The sequence below is a fragment of the Trachemys scripta genome, chromosome 6, assembly GCF_013100865.1.
Source record: "Trachemys scripta elegans isolate TJP31775 chromosome 6, CAS_Tse_1.0, whole genome shotgun sequence".
Taxonomy (NCBI): Eukaryota; Metazoa; Chordata; order Testudines; family Emydidae; genus Trachemys; species Trachemys scripta.
In genome coordinates, this window is record NC_048303.1 from 76,047,994 (window position 1) to 76,068,383 (window position 20,390).

A 20,390-nucleotide genomic window follows, 5' to 3' on the forward strand; every position below is an offset into this window, starting at 1 on the left:
TGTAAGTGCATGTTACAGTTGAGTAGAGAAAAGTGAGGGGAGGAAAGCAAAAATTCACAGGCTTCACAAGATATTTTTATATTTTTCTTCTTCCTTCGTACTGGGGGGTGATTAAGACCACCAGCTAGTAGCAATCAGATAACTTATGAATAATAATGGGGAAAACATAGGCCCCACTGAGGATACTTCCCTTCCACTTTTGATGATACAGTTGTTTCTGGCTATCTTCTGTGACTAAATGCCAGCCTGGTGGGAAAGAACTTACTCTTACATAAACACATCAGGGAATGTCTATGTAGAGCTGATTGGGACTTTTTCCATTAAACATTTTTTGTCAAAATGGAAGCTTTTCATGGAAATGTTCAGAGGGAAGGTCTCTGAGGTCCAGGAGGGAATTTTGGAGAAAGAGAGAATTATTAACACATCCCAGTATAGCTAATAGTCCAGTGGTTAGGGCACTGAGCTGGGATGTAGGAGACCCAGGTTCAAGTCCTTCCTTGATCTCCCTTATGAGTGCCCTAACAATCATGCTACAGAGTCAGTCTCTCTCTCTGGCCCATAGGCTACAGGTATAAGCTGGGGGAGGCTGTGCCTCCCAAACAGCCTGGTGTGGCTCTGCCCCCAGACTCCCTCTTGCAGTTCCCTGTGCTTTGTCCTGGCTTGGGGTGTCCAGTGCTGGGGCTGCACTACCCACCTTGCACTTGGACCATACTGCCTGGGGTTGGGGGTAGTTGCTTGGCACTGGGACTGTTGGCCATGGTGAGGGTGCTCTGGGCTCCTGTGTGGGAGCAGAGGGAGAGCGTTAGGGCTTGGGGCAGAACGGGAGAGGCCGGGGGCTAGCCTCCCCCAAAAGCTGGGTCACCAGCCACCCATGCTGTGGCCCAGTGAATATTTAACTATTTATATCAAGTGGAACAGCTTCAACAGAAGAGAAAGACTGACTGACTCTATTGCCCAGGGGTTAGAGCACTTGCTGTTGATGAACAAAGATCAAGCATCCATGCTGATTCTTTTAGATACATCAGCTGCCTTGAATGATACTGACCACATGATATTGTCGACATGCCTACTGACGCTGGTGGGGATGGAGTTGTATTTGAGTTACTTTGTTCTCTTCTGTCCTAGATGGCTCCAAGGGTAGTACTGGGTGACCGGCCATCTGCTCCAAGGGCTCTCTCATGGAATGTTTTATTCTACTCCCTCTCATCAATATGTATGTGAAGTAGTTTGGGCTGCAGTGCCAACCATATGCAGATGATGTGCAGCACGTCTCTCTGCTCTTAGACCAAATGATGCTATTGATCAATTTTCCATGAATGGGAGCTAGCTGAGGCTAGACTTAGATAAGATAGAAATAAAACTAGAAGGTTACAGGAACAACCTGGAGAATTGGTGTGTAATATCTAGCCCTTTTAATTAGGGGGTTTGCCTGCCCTTGCTACTCAGATTCACAAACTGTGGGGCTTGTTAGACCTTCAGTTGCTTCTGGAGGTTCAAATGGCAGGAGTCAGCAAATAGTGACTTTCCATCTGCCTTTGGTAAGACAGAACTGCCTTTGGCCAGTTCTTTTGGATATGGACCTGTGCTGTGTCACTTTGAGGTTGGATTGCTGCAGTCCCTCTACTTGGGTGGCATCTGATGATCATTTGAAAACTTTAGAAGATTCAGAATGCAGCTCCTCACTTACCTAGTGGTAATTCCTACAGGGAGAAAACTACACCTATTCTCCAGAGAGTGTCCTGTTTTCCAGTTAATTTCTGAATGCAGTTCAAGTTATATTATTTTTTATCTGATAAGCTTGTCAGGGCTTTCTGTTTCATCATTGTTTCATCCTGGCAGTTGAGATCAGCTGGAACACTCAACCTGGCATGCCAAGGTCATTCTTAATAGTGGGGCCTTGACTCAGGACTTATTCATGATCCCAGGTTTAACACAGCCCCAGTATGTTGCTCTTCAGAGCATACCTATTTTCTCATGCTTTTTCTGAGACAAGAGTGGATGAGATGAAGAGGGAAGGATTCAGTTTATGTGTGCTGATAGTGTTTTTAATGTTGATACTAGGTCATTTGGTATTTCTGAATGGGTTTTTTATGGTGGAATTGTACATATAAATTGCCTAGGGAAGTTGTGGAATCTCTATCATTGGAGATTTTTAAGAGCAGGTTAGACAAACACCTGTCAGGGATGGTCTAGATAATACTTAGTTCTGCCATGAGTGCAGGGGACCGGACTAGATAACCTCTCGAGGTCCTTTCCGGTCCTATGATTCTATAATATACATAGCTTTTTCATCAGACCCTTTTTTAAAGTGAAATAAATATATGGCATGAAGTGTGCCAGAAAACTGCAGACTTAAATAACTTTATTTATATTATTACCAAATATACTGAAATTTATCTTAGTGCTTATATAGGAAATATACATATATGTCCCTAAATTGTGAACAAAAATGAACAGGAAAAAAAGCAGAAATACTTGCAGCATCTCTCAATGTCTATTCTACCTCCCTATCTTAACACACAAATCTTATTGCCAATTAAGCTAACTGCATGAGAACCATCAAAAAGCTTCAAAAGTGCTCCAGCTTCCTACATCTAATTACAAATTACAGAATACTAATTTTGGTGTCAATCAATATATGTGCAAGTATGCCTTACTAATACTCACTGGGGGGCACAGAATATCAATGTCTCTGTCTGCCTCATATGCTACACTCTTAAAAAAAAAAAAAAGGCAGCTCAAAGGATTTATTTCCTGAAATCACTGCACCACTAATTTTAATTTTTTATATATTTATCTTATTCCTTCATGCAATGCTGCCTATTGTTGGGCAGGTTGAGAATGCTTTCCATATCACTGAATGCCTCCTGTAATGATAAGAAATATGGGGATTAGATCCAAAATGCCTCTGGAGGCATACAGAAAAGCAATTAGGTATAGGGAACTTATTTCTCAGGGAACACATTTCTGCCTCTCTTTCTACATCACGTGTTTCCTGAGGTTAACATGTATTTCATTTGAGAATATTTTCATTCCAGCCCCAATTACCTGCTGGTGTTCTAATATTTTAATATATAGACTGTTCTCAGCAAACACCACATAGCTTGTTGGTGTGGCTTTATCTGTTTCCATACACACTAGATCAGTGGCTCTCAAACTTTTGTACTGGTGACCCCTTTCACATAGCAAGCCTCTGAGTGTGACCCCCCCCCCTTATAAATTAAAAACACTTTTATATATTTAACACCATTATAAATGCTGGAGGCAAAGCAGGGTTTGGGCTGGAGGTTGACAGCTCGTGACCTCCCATGTAATAGCCTCGCGACCCCCTGAGGGGTCCCGACCCCCAGTTTGAGAACCCCTGCACTAAATAGACCACTCTAAACTTCTCAGTTGAAAAGATCAGGGGCTAGATTTTCTTCTCATTGACAGCAGTTTTACACAAACTAGTCATGCTTTGTTAAAAAGAGATGTATACATTCCCTATTTTCACTTGCGACTATTTTAAAGATGGTGATTATTAATTCTACAACACCCAAAAATACTTTTCATACCTTCAAATAGGAAAAAAAAACACCTCTTAGTTTTATTCATGTGTGTACACACACACACACACACACACACACACACACACACACACACAGTCAGCAAATGAAGGACGTCTAAAGGCATGTAAAACTTCCTTGATGTCATGGGTCATTTAATGTGTCTGGACTTAGACACATTTTTTCCAGCACACTTCAGGGGACTTTACTTCAATCAGTGCCGGAAGACTATCTTTAAACAGTCTTCCTATTGTAAATATATTTGATTTGGATATTGAAGCTTTCCTTTGGTGAGAATTAAGCAAGTGCTTTGTCTGCCAGAGTGCCACAAAGTACTCCATTGTGTCCACTTTTCCAGCACATATATCTTAGCACAGCTGATGATGTCCATTTGTTATGAGGCAACAGCTGTCTGACTGGCCATTCAATGGAACTGCTGTTTCAGGTAGAGACAGCTGGTCTATCACCAGGTATGTACAGTGGAGACTAGACACATTCTAAAAGGTCACTGAGTTTGACAGTGCCTCTGACTTCTCCCTATGAAAGTGATTTGGTATCATTTCTTGGAAAGAAGCCAGTTATACACTTCTCAACCACAGCTTTAAAGAGAAGAGCATTCATGTTACTCCTTGAATGTTGCTTTATTAAAGAAACTCGTCATCTTTCTCAGACAAAAGGATTATATTTCTAAATGGGCTTTGTAAGAAAATAAGATGCTGATTTTAACCATTATTTGAAAAACAATTATGTTTTAGTTACAGCTGAATTACCAAGAAGCATAGATGGAAGCTTGAATTTTTCATCATTTAAATATTTTTCATGTCATGAAATTTACAGTCATGAAAGGTAACTGTAGCATATGTAGGGTTTTTTCGACACAGAAATGGAAAAGATAGATCTTTTCTTTTCAAACTAAATAAACACATAGATTGGTAAGTATGTGTCTTTATGTTGTATTATGTTATATTATACTAATTGTGTGTGTGTTGTATATGTTTAGTTTGGGGAAAATATATATCTTTATACACAGTATGTGAAGTCCTTTAAACAACATATCTGTATCAGCATGTCGTTCTCTGAAAAAAATTACATTGGGATCTTGGTGTCATATTTAGTCCCAAATTATTTATTCCTTTCATCTTCTTCTGCCAGCTGTCACCCTATGTCTGGAGAATGCTCCTGCAAGCCAGGCTGGTCTGGACTCTACTGTAATGAGACATGTTCTCCTGGATTCTATGGTGAATCTTGTCAACAGATCTGCAGCTGCCAAAATGGTGCTGACTGTGATAGTGTGACTGGAAAATGCATCTGTGCCCCTGGATTTAAGGTAAATAATTCTGAAGTTCACAGTTTATTTTTTTTTCTTTACTTCCTTCAGTTAGGGCCCGTTCAGTGAAATGCTGAGTGTACTCCTTCCTGTGAGGTTAATGGGAGGTCAAAGCATTCAGCTTGTCACTTGTCAAGAGTCACTTAGCTCCTTGTGAACCAGGCTCATAAAGGAAAAAAATTGCATTTGGATCTCTTAAAAATAATGTAGTGATGAGAATGAAAAAGTGCTAATAAGGTATACATACCTACTACAACAGAAAGGAATCGGGGGAACTGTGACTGTTGCAGCACTAATCTGTGGATTTAAGTAACTATTTTATAGTAAAAATCTACAATAAATACAGTTATTTCTACAAATCATGATACCTGATTTCAGTGGTTCTCACAGATGTTTGTTCTTATATAGAAATTCGATGATACTAAAAATGTAACCTTGAAGACGTTCTATCAGTAATACTGTGCATAGTAGAAAGAGCACTTTAATCAAATGATATTTTTTGGAATATTGTATGTGTCCAAATTGTTTTCCATTACATTACCATTTTACATTACACTCTGCTTTTGTGAATTGCTTCTTTGTACAGTAGTACTGAATATTGGCTTACCCAAGTGCTGGCAGGTATGTGACATGCTCTCCCACATCAACTAATGCAAAACAAATACTTATTGTAGATTTAAAGAGTATTAAGAGCCTTGCTTAATGATTTCCTGTAAACCCAGGCTGACCTGATGACAGCCTAGAATGTGACATGGTCTGCACATTTTCTTATACTTGTAATACTATAACAACAGTCAGTCTCTCAGAAAGGGGTTGACAAGTCAGTTAAATCTAGGATTAGAGAAAGTGCAGGTGATATTTTATTGTTTGAACTCTCATTGATGTTTTGTCAAATATTTTTTTAATATATTTGTGTATGTTTTAGGATTCTGATTGTGCTACTCCTTGCCCTCCGGGAACCTATGGAGTAAACTGTTCCTCTGTGTGCAACTGCAAAAATCAAGCCATCTGTTCTCCGGTGGATGGTTCTTGTACCTGCAAAGCAGGTCAGAGTGCCTAACAAATTAGTCTCCCATCTCTGTAATCAGTCATCAGTATAAGTTATTTATACACATCAAAATGAGCTTTTGAAATAGAGAAGAAGAAATAAACACAAACTTAAACTAAAAAAGAGCCAGGCACTAAGACCATAACAATGCTGGCTCCCTCCACTGTTCAGAAAGGTGACAAACAGAAAAATATCTTCTCAGAGACAATTGTGGGCAGCTTGCCTTTGCCACCACTATTCTGCTTTGTGTCCACACACCCTTCACATTGCTCTTTGTGCAGGTCACACTGGAGTTGTGGATGCCGGGGGGGATCACTGGTACCCACCCCAAGCTAGAATGCTGCTCTCTTCTCTGGAGCTGCTGAGCATAACTTACTGTAGGTTTCCTTGTGAGTGTATTTGTCAGCAGCCCTACTTGACTGTATACTTCTTTTCAACTCCCACTCCAAATCACCATGAATCTGAGCAAGCTCCAGGTCACTGCAGCCCTCCATCCCACCATGGACACGTGATATTCTTCCTGCCTGTTCAGCACCACTCTCTATACCCCCAAAATCATCATCTCCCCCTTGGCTCCCCCACACCTTTCCAGCTCAATCCTGTGTTCTCCAATCATTTTCTGACTTCATCCCAACACTTACCCTACTCCCCTTCTCAGCCTCACCATCATTAGTGCGAGCTACTGCTCCTTCATTCCTCAGCACCCCAACTTTGAACCCACTCAGCTGGCTCTGCCTCCATCAGTATCATCCATCCCACTTTCTTTCATAACCCTCTACTTCTCTGCTTGGCATTCTCTCTCTGCCATAACTTGTAATGACTGGCAAACCCTCCATGTACCACCTGTGCTCCCCAGCTCACCTTCTCCCACAGCAGATGTTGGTTTGACCTTGCCTGTATATGGCAGGGATGCAGACTGTTTGCAAATTCTCCAGCCATGTGTTCTGCAGATAGAAAGGAGCATGACAAGAACTCCATTTTCCCTCTCCCATACAAGGTTCTACAGCCCTGCTTCATGTCTCCATGTAGTTCCTGTCCAAAGGAATATTTAAGGTGAAGGTACATGTAAGGATATTTTCTTACACACACAGAGCCTGAGGTTGTCCCCCTATCATCTGCAGGTGGAGAAAACCTTAAAAACAGGAGAACCATCTTGGCTGTGCTGCTAGATTGGTCAGGGGAAATGGGCAGGCCACAGAATGCTGAGCAGGGGACTCCTGCACCTCCTATGTGCCATGGAGCTCTCCTCTAAAGTGCCTCACTTCTTAGAGGCACAGGAAAGGGATTTGGAGGTGTGGCAGAATCAGCCGGGAAGTAACTAGTTGATTAGCCGCTCCAGGGATTCGTAGGCCTAAATCCCCCATGTAGCAGGTGTGCTGGCATCCAATCTACTACTATAATCTATGTGCTGTAATATGGCGTTGGGCAGATTTGGAATTGCAGCCGCTCTTTGCCAAATGGCTGGATTGGGAGGAGAAATATTGCTTTCCTCAGACCCCTGCCCAAAGGTCATTTGCTTGAGCCTTGTGAGAATTGAACAGAAGGTAGAATTTTACCCAACTTATTTAATACTAAGATGAACAAATAACTGAATTTAATTGTTTTGCTAAGCATTAAACAAATACTTGTCATAGCAAAAATAGTGTTGGACACAACTGCTAAATAAGGTGAGGATCATATCTATCCCTCTTGCAATGTGTTATCCCATTCTGGTATTTCTGAAGAGCTCTGGGTCAAACCCCATTGATTTTAGTGGGACCAGGTTTTTACCCTCCATTTTCAAATGTTTCATGTATTTACATGTACTATTTCCCCAAAATTGCTCTACATTTTTTCATTAACAACCATGTTGTTGCCCAGCTCTGGCAATGGAACAGGGAGCAAGACAGTGATGAGTCTGTGAAGGGGGAAGTGGGACAGATATGTGGGGGGTGGGTCAGAGAGTGTTTGGGGAATATGATGTACTAGAAACATTCCAAATTTCATATGATTTTTCATGGAATTGCTTACTTTAAGGATGCTTGTATTACAGGATGAAATGTAGGGCATGAAGGGATAGAACACAAATCCTGGAAAGAATATTGTGGAAAAATGTGTTTCCATATTTTAATTATTACAATGCTATATTTGCAACAAATATTTTTTCCTGAATTAAGCCCTAAGTTCTGTAGTTAGAAATCCAGAGCACAAGGCAGATTCATGACAACATGTGTTCTGAATAGCTTATTGATTAGATTCAGTACAGTTATTTTTACCCCCGCTTACTGTAAACAGAGTATAGAAATAGAAACCTAACTTTTGTCACTGTCGATGATAGCATATGACAACTTGGCTGTTATATCCAATAGATGTATAGTATCATGCTTTTAAAAGCTTTCTGCTTACTTCAGTGTGTACTTCCTGAGTCATTTCTCTGACTTAATCACTGTTTGAAGCATCAACTTATAGGCATCTTCTAATTTGTACTGGGGTTATTTTTAAATATTCAGAAGGAAGTGGGGAATCTCCTGAAGTATCTCATATTTGTCTTTGGAAAAACCACCTCATATAATGACTTTTTCACTGATTTATTTTTTTTATCCTTGGTTTCTTCTGCCAAGACCACTGTTATGACTGCACCATAGCTCTGTCTGCACTGAATATAGTCTGCAAAGAGCCCATCAGAAAAACTACTAAAGAAGTAGCAAATACATACCCTATATGAGCAACTTTGTTTTTAAGAAGAACTGACCATATTTTCTAAGGAATAAATTATTTTTTTATGCTGTCCCTTGCAAAATTCAAAATAGTTTAGTGCATTTTAGCGAGCATTCTCAAGGTGTCCTGTTTTCCCTTCAGATGTACTATTAATTGCTTTCAAATGTTGACACCAATTTATAAAGTGTGCTGTGCACGGCTGTTACAGGTGCACAAGGACACCTCTGTTTGAACTTGAGCAAGGCCTCAGCTGGGAGGACTAATACTCTTTCATAGGCTACATGGCCATCCTTGCTGCTGTGTATCACTGAGAGATTCCTAAAGAGGAACCTCCCAGCAAAGGAAGAGAAACATGTCCTTGTTTAATATGACACTTCATTTTTGTTGTGGCAGGTTGGCATGGTGTGGATTGTTCAATAAACTGTCCCAGTGGCACATGGGGTCTTGGTTGTAATTTAACTTGCCAGTGCCTTAATGGAGGGGCTTGCAATGCTTTGGATGGAACCTGTACCTGTGCTCCAGGTTGGAGAGGGGAAAAGTGTGAACTCACTTGCCAGGTAATTAAAATTCATTCAATGATGAGCTATAGGGTTTCTGTTATAAGTGGCCTGATCCTGCAAAACTTCCAACTGAGGGTATTTCTACTGAGTGCAATGGGCTCCTCAACTGTGTATATGAATATACAATACTTTTTTGTGCCTTCATATTGAAAATTTGACTCCAGGTATTTCGCTGACTGTTTCAGAACTTGTTTAAAAGCTTAGTTAGAGTCAAATTCTGCCCTTAGTTACAACGGTATAAATCAGGAGTCACCCAAACTATTTCAGTGAAGATATTTCAAAATGAGCATGTAAACAAAAAAATGTAACCTCCAATTAACAAAAATTACTCTGAATATGAGAATGTGTTTAACTAGGTTAGTTTGTCTTCCATCATGAAAATAAAACCCAAATGAAAATCTTTCTCTCTCCTTCTTCAACCAGATGTACATAATCTTTTGTTGTAGTAGCTTGTTGTCTTCCTCTGCTTCAGAGCTTTGTCTGCTACTTCCAATATTTAAGCAATTTCTCAGGGAACCACAAAAAAATCTGGGTTTTAATAGAGGAAACTTTATAATCAATATAGAACAGAGTTTTACTCAAGATCTTTGGGAGTACTGTGAGTCAGACACTTGGGGGTACTGTGAGTCAGAATGCCTAGTAAAGGTGGTGGTCTCTTGATTAAGCTTTACTGCATCTCATTTCTTCCAGCTTGTTGACCCACACCCTTATGCTTCTTCAATTCTATCTCCATTTCTTCTTCTTCTTCTTTTTTTTTTTTTTTTGCTTTCAGAGACCTGCAAATCTGTTTGTCTCGTCTCTCTTTTTCTTCTACAGACCCTCCTTGTGGTACAATTGTTTTTCTAGAGCAGGCTAGAAAACTCAGATTTTCCCCCAGGAACATTTTAGTAGGAAAATCCCCTTTTGAAATTTTCCCATTGGGAAATTTCAGTTTTCTCACAGGCAATGTATAAAATGTGGTAAAGTAGTTCCCTATTGACCTTTCTCACTGTTCCCCAGTTTTTTCAGCTGGGAAAGAGCAAAAAAAGGGAGCTAAATAAACTATGTTTCACTTTTAAAAGTAACACCTTCAATTTTAAGGGTTAAGTGTTAAAAGTGAAAGTGTTACTTTGTCTTTTAAAGTGTTAATTTCAGAGGGAAAGTAACACTTTCACATTTGACATTGTTAAGTGCTAAGATATAACTACTGGCAAATGGGAAACAGTCAGATATTGGAGTGGTGGGGGAAATTCACAATTTCAGAATGAAAACATTGGAATCTTTTTTAAATAATTGTTTTTTCTCTGCTTTTTTTCTGTTTCAAATACATTTCAGAAATGAAAAAAAATCATCCAAACTTTGTTTCCAATGAAATCTTGTCTTCCAATGAAAAGAAAACTTTTTTGTGAAGAAGACTCTCTTGTGGATTTATGGATAAAGAGAAGCTTTGGGTTAATTCAGTTACAGATGAATTACCTGAATTGCACATGAACCCTGTAAATTCCCCACCCCTGCTACTTCCACATATATGTGTTTTGCTTAGCTCCATTTTTTTCAATGACGTGGCGATGTGAGCAGCTGGATTACAACATGTCTGACAGCCATACCTGTGCTACTTCATTGCATCCAGGTTATGCAGCTCTAGGAACAATCAGGAGTTAAATTTTGGGGAGACTGTTTTGCTTTTAATTAATTTTCTCCACAAAGTAACACAATATAGTATAACTTAACATACTAAAATGAAAACACATTCTGTATAAACAGAAAACTGATAGGGTACTAACAATATAAGCACATACAATGCTTCCAACAAGAATATGAATTAAGCTCCTAGAAAACAGGATCAGATTTCTTTAAAACTACCTTGTCTATCTGATTCTGCAAAAAGCTGAATGCCCTCAACTTGCATTGGCTTGCATTAGCACCTTCCAATATTGGCACCCTAAGAGAAAGCTGATCTTTCAAGGCTGCTAACCACAGCAATCCACTATTTTCAGCAAAACAACACCCACAAATACTAACCTTTATCAAATGATTTTCCCCTCTCAAAATTCTGTAACATGAGAATAAACAAAAAAACTAATTTGAATGTACGTCTCTACATATGTCTTATCTCTAAGCATAGGGAGATAAAGTGGATGAGGTAATATCTTTTATTGGACTTCTGTTGAAGAGAGAGACAAGGTTTTGCACTTACACTGAGATCATCTTCTCTAAGCTTGCTGTTTAAATTATAAAATCTTCAGGACAGGGGCTGTGTTGAGTACACAGTTGAAAATTAACAAATTAATATTATGAAAAGTGAATATTTTTGAAGTACCACATAATTTATCCATCAGAGTTTCCATTCATAAATATTTCCCCTCTGCTTTTATTATGTGAGAAATGTTTTTGTCAACGAGAAAGTAAGTTATTTATTTGGGCTCACTTTAATATCCACATTCATTATTAAATTGATCCTCCTGACTAATACTTTCTCCCAAAAAACATAGATCAGAGGAAGTGCATATGACATAATATATGTACTGAAGTTTTATTTTTTAGCCCATATCTCCAACAGTTATTAAACTTGAATCTAGACCTCATTAGTTTTCCTGTGTCCAATGTGATCTGGGGAAAAAATCTTTTATTATTTCAGCCACAGTTTCAGGCTGTATACTTAGGTTGGTCATTCCAGTTCCGGTGAGCATAGGATATATCTTTTTATTAAAATTACAGCTCATATTAGTACTCAAAAGTAAGTGAGTTTGCAGTGTCTTATTTCTGCTATGTCTTACGTATAAATTACCTCCTTTCCAGAATATATTTGAAGATTTTCTTTCTTCACAAATCTGATTATATGCAAAGGAAGTACTTCCCTTAATCTCTTCTTCTCCCTTACATTAAAATGGATTATTGAGATAAGTAAGACACTACTTATTCTTGAGTCGTGTGCAGAGCAGTGCAGTACAGTTCAGTGTTGTTCTGTTTTGGAATTGAAAGACTGGTAGTTGAATGGCCAGATCCTGTGGAACTCTATACAAATGTAGGCATGCGTATCAAGAAACAGCAGATGAATCTTGATTTAGGCTGCATTTCAAGTTCTGATGTTACTATGACCATATTTTTAGCCTTGGTATTTAAATTATCCTACTGTACTAGCTTTTTAAACAGTGCTGTTGTTTTTCTTTTCTTGTTTTCTTTTATGCAGGTGGTGCCGGGCACATAAGTGTTATTATACTACCTATTCTGCCTTATATTTCATTTTGATTCCAACTCCCTTTTCTGTAGTTGCACATTACTGCTAAACTTTTCTTTCTTCTGGGAGTTTGAACTAGTGGTTTTCCTTGGTGCAGTTTCCAGGGTTGGCTTGATGGGGAATTGTCTCTAAAATCAGTTTACCCTCTCCTACTTAACAGAAACTAAATGCAGTTAGAATTGGGTTCCATTAGAATCCCATAGAAATCATCTGAATTACATTGGGGAAATTTAGAGGAGAATTTGACCCCTTATGTCAAATCCATCATACACTAGCTTTACATCAATCCTCGGAAATGCTACCACACTAAAAAATAATCTTTGTCTCACATCATTGTCCCATCTCCTTTTGCAATCAGTAAGCATCCTTCCCATTGTCAGGTTGCATTTACTGTAATGCAAAAGAAGGGAATTTTAATAAAAAGAAAGTGAGGCTGTTTGTGCTTATTTATAAAAGATTTATATGTAAAATGCGGTCCTAGTATCACTGCAAGCTAAAAGTTGTACTTCCATACTTCTACTTTCTACTGAGTTCATTATAAATGGCATCACTAAATGGCATCCTTCTTGGCAATCTTAATAGAGAGGTCAAGGACTGAGTCAGTATGGAAACTGAATTACTCCCTCCTTCAAGGTCTCTCCAGGTTTCAGGTCAGGTTTTAGCACCATTAGTGGGACAGTGCAAGGAAGCTGCAGTAAAGGAAGATTGTTGCTGCTTGAGAGAGGACTGATCAGAACTTATTCTCCTCTAACTCTCTTTTTTAGCTCTCGTGGTTTCAGCTATGTTTTTTGTTCTGACAGGATGGCACATATGGAATGGACTGTGCTGAACGCTGTGATTGCAGCCATGCAGATGGCTGTCATCCAACCACTGGTTACTGTCGCTGTCTCCCTGGATGGTCAGGTAAAACAGAGATTAATATGAGGGTTAAAAAAATGATGACAACCTAAATAAGGTGGGACCCAATCATTCCTTTTGCTGGGCAGAGAAGATCCAGACTGGTAGTTTCTGGGATGGGAAGTACAGAAAGATGGGAATGCCACCTCCATGGCATGTGTTCCCTTTCATGGAATGTAAAGCTCCCTAGGATCTGGGCTCTGCATACATTTGGGAGTGGAAGTGGGAAGTCTCAAAATGCAGCCAACCTCCAAACCATGGTCCCTTCAAGACAAGGTTGGTAATTGTGTGGATATCTAAGGTAATGCTGACAGAGCCCCATCTGCACAATTCCCAAGGAGACTTTTTAACACTCAAGCACTAGGCAGCCAGCCAGTGGGATCATGGCTCCTGCAGAAGCTGTGTTGTCAGTAGAACTGTCTGAAATTATTTGCACACAGTTTTTCTGATGAAAAATAAGCTTTAAAAAAGCTGAAATTTTGGTAACATTTCTGTAACATTTGTAGTGATTTTTTATTCAATTTTTTGTCAAAATTGTGTTTGAAATTGTTACTGAACACTTTTATTTTCAGAAAAATGTTTTCAGTAAATGAAAATGTTCATTGTTTTTATTGTGATTTTGATTTTAAAAAATTGATGATAAAAATGTTGTGGAAACTTGCAAAAGACAAACAATTGGTCCATTCCAAACACTGTGAAACAGAAGAGGTTTAGAAATTTATTATGAGACTCTTGTTCCATTTTTTTCTACCAGCTGTACAGTAACTCCTCACTTACCATCGTCCCGGTTGTTATGTCCCTGATCTATTAGAGAACATATTCATTTATAGTTGCGCAACGTTTCCTTATAACGCTGTTTGGCTGGGCAGGCTTGGAACCAGGGTGGGCTGGCAGCCCCCTATCAGCTCACCTCCACCACCACTCCCAGCACTTCCCACCTCTCAGCGGCCTTGAGGATCAGCAACTTCCCCCTCCCTCCCTGCAATCAGCTGTTTCGCGGGTGTATAGGAGGCTTTGGGGGAGGGGGAGGGGGAGGAGTGAGGATGCAGCGCTTGACAAGTTATAGCATATTTTTCTGCTCACAGAAAGTTTGCAGACAGACTGATTTCCTCAAACATAAGCACTATTTGAATTTATGGGGTTTATTTTGCAAGTTTGTATTTTAACTCTGTGGATAGATCACAGACATTTCAATGTAGGTATTTGATACTCAATATTTGAAATTCATGCGTTGGTTAGCTGTTGCAATTGGTTATAACTTGCGTTATACTGTTTCTGTTCTCTGATCGGTTATGTTTAGTTCTTACAATCAGGTGAAGCACTGACAAAGCCAGTGAGGCTTTGATTCTTGCAGAGAGAGAAATGAACTAGCAAGGATTCATAGACCTTGCCTGAACTATCATTCTAGTGTGTAGAATACTGTACAATTTATTGACTGGCTGAAGAGCTTAAATTAATTTTCACTTGTCAAGTTCATACAAAATAACTTTTTGAACCAAAATTCTCATATTGTGTGTTTGGTTCCTGATTATGAGCATGAGTGTGCAGGGTTGGTGTGTGTAATCGGATGTCTTCACAAATTGTGCAGGCACAGGTAAGAAGACCAACTCTAAAATTGTCCATTAGTCTCTTAATATGGAGGCAAATAGTCATAAAGGCCAGCATCATTTTATAAAACTTCAAAGGAAACTTCAAAAATATAACACATTTGTTGTAATTACTTTAGTAGAATCATGACAAACTTTTTTATAACAGGTCTTTCCATAAAAAAGTATTAGAGACTTGAAAATTATCAATAGAATATTCTAAACTAGATTGTGGCCAAGACTTTTAAACATAGCACAACTCTCCTGTCCTATTTGAAGCCAGTTACTGAAAAGAGGGCAGTGACTATACATTTTTGCTTCTTTCAAAGATAATTTGCCTTTTAGACTTAGGGATGAGAAACGTTTGCAAAAAAAAAAAAAAAAAAAAAAAAAGCCTCACACATGGTTATGGGTGAAATTGAGTCTCCCTGATGATGTCATCTTGGCCGTGTGTGTAAGAGAGACTAGTTTCAACATGTCACTGATGTCTAGACATACAATATCTTATAAACAAGATAGTTTTCTTATACTGTCTGAAAAAATACTCCACCCACACACCATAGGTCAGACTGACAGCCATGCGGCAGCCACACTTATTTATGAATGTACTTATATTTAGAACAGAAAAAAAAAGATAATACTTTAGAAAGAGGTTCTAAAATGTCTGTGCCATAGATTCACATTTTAGTGATGGCACTTTGACTGTTGGGGGTAAACAGACTAATAGTGGTGAAGATATCTTTTGTTATAGCAGCAATTTAAACAGATTGGTAGTGTATGAAAAATGAATGGAGATACTGAAACTCAACAACATAAGATGATTAGATTTTTAAAATGAGATCATTGAGCTGGTATATGCTAGGATTAAAAACTCCAAATTCTGTAGTTTAGAGATATCAGACCTGATCCTGCTTCCACTGAAGTCAAGGAGAAATGTACAAGTGGAAGGGACCTAAGAGATCATCAAGCCCAGCTGCCTGAAGTGAGGCAGGACCAAGTAAACCTAGACCATCCTGGCAAATGTTTGTCCAAGCTGTTCTTAAAAACCTTCAGTGATGGGGATTCCACAACCTTCCTTAGAAGCCTGTTACAGAGCTTAATTACCCTTAAAACAGTTTTCTGAATATCTGATCCAGAAGTCCCCAATCGGTGGGGCATGCCCCCTAAGGTGGCGCAGAGGAACATATGGAGGGGCACGGGGGGCAGGGAGGGAGCACCATACAGCTCCATTCCTGGCCCTGGCCCCAGTCTCGGCCCCGACTGCCAGCTCTGTGCCTGGGGTCCTGGCTGCCGGCCCCACTCCTGGGGTTCTGTTCCTGGCCGTGGCCAGGGGTTCAGCTGCCGGCTCCATGCCCAGGGTTGGTTTGGCATGATTTGTTCTTGATAAATCTATGCTAGCTATTTCTTATAACCCTATTATTCTCTAGGTGCTTACAAATTGATTAATAATTTGTTCCAGTATCTTGACAGGTATCAAAGTTAGGCTGACTGGTCTATAATTTCCTGGGTCATCTTAGGGTATGTCTACACTGCAATTAAACACCTGCTCCTGGCCCATGTCAGCCAACTCAGGCTCATGGAGCTCAGGCTACAGAGCTGTAAAATTGCAGTGTCGATGTCAGGGCTTGGCCTGGGCTCTGGGACCCTCCCCTCTTGCAGGGTTCCAGAGCATGGGTTCCAGCCCAAGCCCGGACATCTATGCTGCAGTTTTATAGCCCCACAGTCTGAGCCCTGTGAGCCTAGTCAGGCCACTACAGGTGTTCAGTAGAAGTGTAGACATGCCCCTAGTTCCCCTTTTTAAAGACAGGTATTATGTTTTCTCTTCTCCAGTCCTTTGGGACTTAGCCCACACTCCATGAGTTCTCAAAGATAATTGCTAACGGTTCCTAGATTGATTCAGCTAGTTCCTTAAGTACCCTAGGATGAATTTCATCAGGCGCTGCTGACTTGAATACGTCTAACTTATCTAAATATTCTTTAACCTGTTCTTTCCCAATTTTGGCTTGTGTTTCTTCCTCCTTGTTGTTAATATTAACAAAGAATATTGCTATCAACTTTATTGCAAATAGGATTCAACTCTTCGAAAATGCTGTGTCTCTGTCATCCCTTTTAAAAGAAAAGCAGATATTAGGCATTTTCAAATGGTAGTTTTGTACATCAGAGGAATATTATGCAATAGATTGATTTTGTGGCATCAAGTATGATCTTAAGAGGGTGCTGAGCAATTGTTAAAGTCAGTAGCAGTTGTGGTATTTATGGGGGAGCAGGTACACCGCCAATACATGTAACATTTGGTAGTTAGCACTTTTCCTCAGTTTTCATTATTCCTCCTAAGGTCATTTGTGTGCCTAGCATCATGGGTAGCAGTGTGGTGGGGAAGTAGGGCTTCTATGTGTCCTATTCATACAGGTGGTTCAGAAAGGGCAGAAGAGGGCAGGGGGGGGGTTGGCTTCACCTCCTCCTCCCAAAACACAGTGGGCTGGGGAGCTGCACCAGCATGCTGGGGAATGTGCACTGCACCAGACATAGACCTGGTACAAGTTACTCCTCATGAGCAGTGAGGGAACTGGCTGCTTCTGAGGCAGCACAACAGTATCTTCTACTGTTACACAGTGAGAGGTTTATGTTAAGAATGTTCATCCTAAAGGAAACCCCACCCTGTTTAGAGAATTCAAGCTAAGAATGCTCACCCTATGAGAACCCAGCCCTGTTTAGAACTTAAACTAAGAATGTTCACCATATAGAAGCCCCACCCTGCTTAGAACAGCTGGAATTAATGGAGTGGCTTATTTTCTGGTTCTCACTATTCTGATGCATTCCAGGAGCCACTTGAATTATTATGGTATAAAAGGGACGCACCCACACACATTTCAGATGACCTCTGTGCATAGCCCCACCCTCGGTCCCTTGCCATCTTTCACTCTGATATTTTTTAATGTCTTCATTTGGATGGAGAAGAATAAATAGGACAATGGAAAAGAGTAATGTGCTTTAAAATAAGAGAGCCTTAAAACTAAGAGATTTACACACACACAAACCCCTTATTGTTAAATAGTGACCATTAAATTTGGTGCAATGTGTCCATGCACGTTGATTTACATATGTATATATTTTTGGTATTTCCAGTTCTCATCTTAAGCTCTGGGTACTCTATATCTAATTAAAACAAACAATAGTTTAAACTTCCATTTTAAACCTAATGCGCTTGGACCCTATGCACTATTCCTCTCAATAATCATTATCCAGCAACTTCAGTAACATAATAAAGCTATTCTCCTTATCCCCTAATTTCACCTCTTCCACAAACAGCCATGAAAAAAGTGGAGTTTGGAGCAGGCCAGTAAAATTAGCAAATCCAGGCAGTAGCAAGCCAAGACGTTCCACTGAACCAGTGTAAAAAGCACAAGATTTTATTTCAGACAACTTAAAATATGCCTTATTTCTTAGTGATAACACATTATTCTTTTGCTATGTTGCACACTATTTTGTTAGATGTTTGGAGACCCTGAAGTAATACCATGTCATACTGATACTGCACATGCAATTTTAAAAATCAATTTAAGGCTTACGTGGTGCTGGGGATTATGAAATATGCTATGTATATCAAAACAATAGCACTGGCTTATGGAAAAGACAGATGCAATAATTCCTGTCTATGTTATGCCAGCAACATGTACAGTATTCAACCATATGTTATGCCAGACAGGATGTTGGTGGCTTTTCCCTAACCTGGACACCTGCTGATACTAGTCAGATTGTCTGTCACCATATGTGTCTGCTGTAATGAGGAAGTGTTGTATTTTTACCATGTGATCCTGACATTACTTTGGGAGCCACGCTTGTTATTGAATAGAAAAGTGAATTGCCATAATTATCAAAATCTGCCTCATGGATGTAAATAAGCAGGTTCTCTGGGACGCCTGAATTCTCTCTCTCTCTTTGTCTATCTTTTATTCAGTATGCATTTTTGCATACTGTGGGCTTGTCTCCACTTATCGGTGGATCAATGCTGCGGCGATCAATCCACCAGGAGTTGATCTGGTGAGTCTAGTGGAGACCCACTAAATCGACCGCAGATCACTCTCCCGTCAACTCCGGTACTCCACCAGAACAAGAAGAGTAAGGGGAGTTGACAGGAGAGCGTCTCCCATTGACATAGCATAGCGTGGACCCCGCGGTAAGTAGATCTAAGCTACGTCAACTTGAGTTATGCTACTAATGTAACTCAAATTGTGTAGCTTAGATCGATTTTCCTCCCGTAGTGTGTGATATCTTTTGTGTCTTTTTTTTCTGTGCCATTCCCTCCCTACATTAACAGCAAAAAATGATCCATTTCAGCATAGATGAGAAGAGGATCACTGACTCGTTAAAAAGATTACTGTAATAAATGGTGTGTATAGCACTAGTGCCCTGAAGGAATTATAATGCTCAGCTGTGTGTCATAGACACTATACTGCTGACAGCTGAAGGAGATTCTTGTTTTGCTCAATTGACTGGTGTCTGTAATTTGGAAGCATAAGGTCTGAGTCCTATCCCTGCAATCTCAGTGAGTGCTATAGCATACTGACAGCCATCACCATAAATCAAATTGCTACACATTTGTGATAATTCTGCACTATGATAAAGAGCACATTTATTTTCCAAAACACATGGTATGATAAAGCCTTTGTTAAATAACACTTTTTGTTTTGTCCCATATTGTTTTACAGTGAGTTCATTGTGTCCCCAGACCTGTTGGGGTTGTGCACTCTGACTCCTTCTATATACAGAGGCGATAGTGCTTTCTTTTTAAGAACAAACTTTCAATAGATTAACATTATTTTATTTCTTTTTCCTGTGGCTGTTCAGAATCTGATAACTGAAAAGTTAAGTATCATTAGACAGGGTGGCAGTGTGTCAAAACAATAGAGCCTTGAAAAGAAAAGATCACCCACTAAAAACTGTGAAATCTTAGAAGTAACTGGCTCATCCTTTAATAAAATAAACAAGATGTGTGCTACCAGCCTGTTTCAGCAGGGATTTTGTAGAAAGGTTGGTGCTGGCTTGCTCTCTACAAAAGCAGCTGGAGATTTATTCCTTCCCCAGACACAAATCAGTATATGTACCTGTCTGCTTATATGTGCCCCTTTCCCCTCCACCCCCAATAGAGTGGAACTGCCTTGCTTATAGTGAACTTAGATATAATGAAATTCCATTTATAATAAAGTGGATGGAAAGTTCAGAATTGTTTCAATGCATTACGTTGTGCAAATTGAAATTCCAAATGATCTAAACTGATATGAAAATCTGTGATCCTGTATTTTCTCCAGTTGGAGACACTGAAGTTCTATCTATTCCCCCAGCTTCCCCTAATTGGAGATCAAGGGCTCCCCCTCTTCTCAGCTGGAGACAATGAAGGCATCCCCAACAACCATATCCCCATTGAGATTGTCCACCTCTGCACCCTGTGCTCTCTCCATCAAGCACTCACCCCAACCTAATTCCCTTCTCAGTGTTCACTCATTCATCTAGTA

General features: G+C 39.7%; 1 protein-coding gene across 1 annotated transcript in view; it reads left to right on the forward strand.

Moving 5' to 3' along the window:
• MEGF10 (multiple EGF like domains 10) overlaps positions 1 to 20,390 on the forward strand; it is a 144,507-nt gene that overhangs the window by 95,170 nt on the left and 28,947 nt on the right. Inside the window, exons 10-13 of the mRNA XM_034774364.1 lie at positions 4,698 to 4,872; positions 5,798 to 5,918; positions 9,011 to 9,174; positions 13,195 to 13,297. Of these exons, the coding sequence (XP_034630255.1) occupies positions 4,698 to 4,872; positions 5,798 to 5,918; positions 9,011 to 9,174; positions 13,195 to 13,297 (563 nt within the window). The remainder of the gene's footprint in view (positions 1 to 4,697; positions 4,873 to 5,797; positions 5,919 to 9,010; positions 9,175 to 13,194; positions 13,298 to 20,390) is intronic.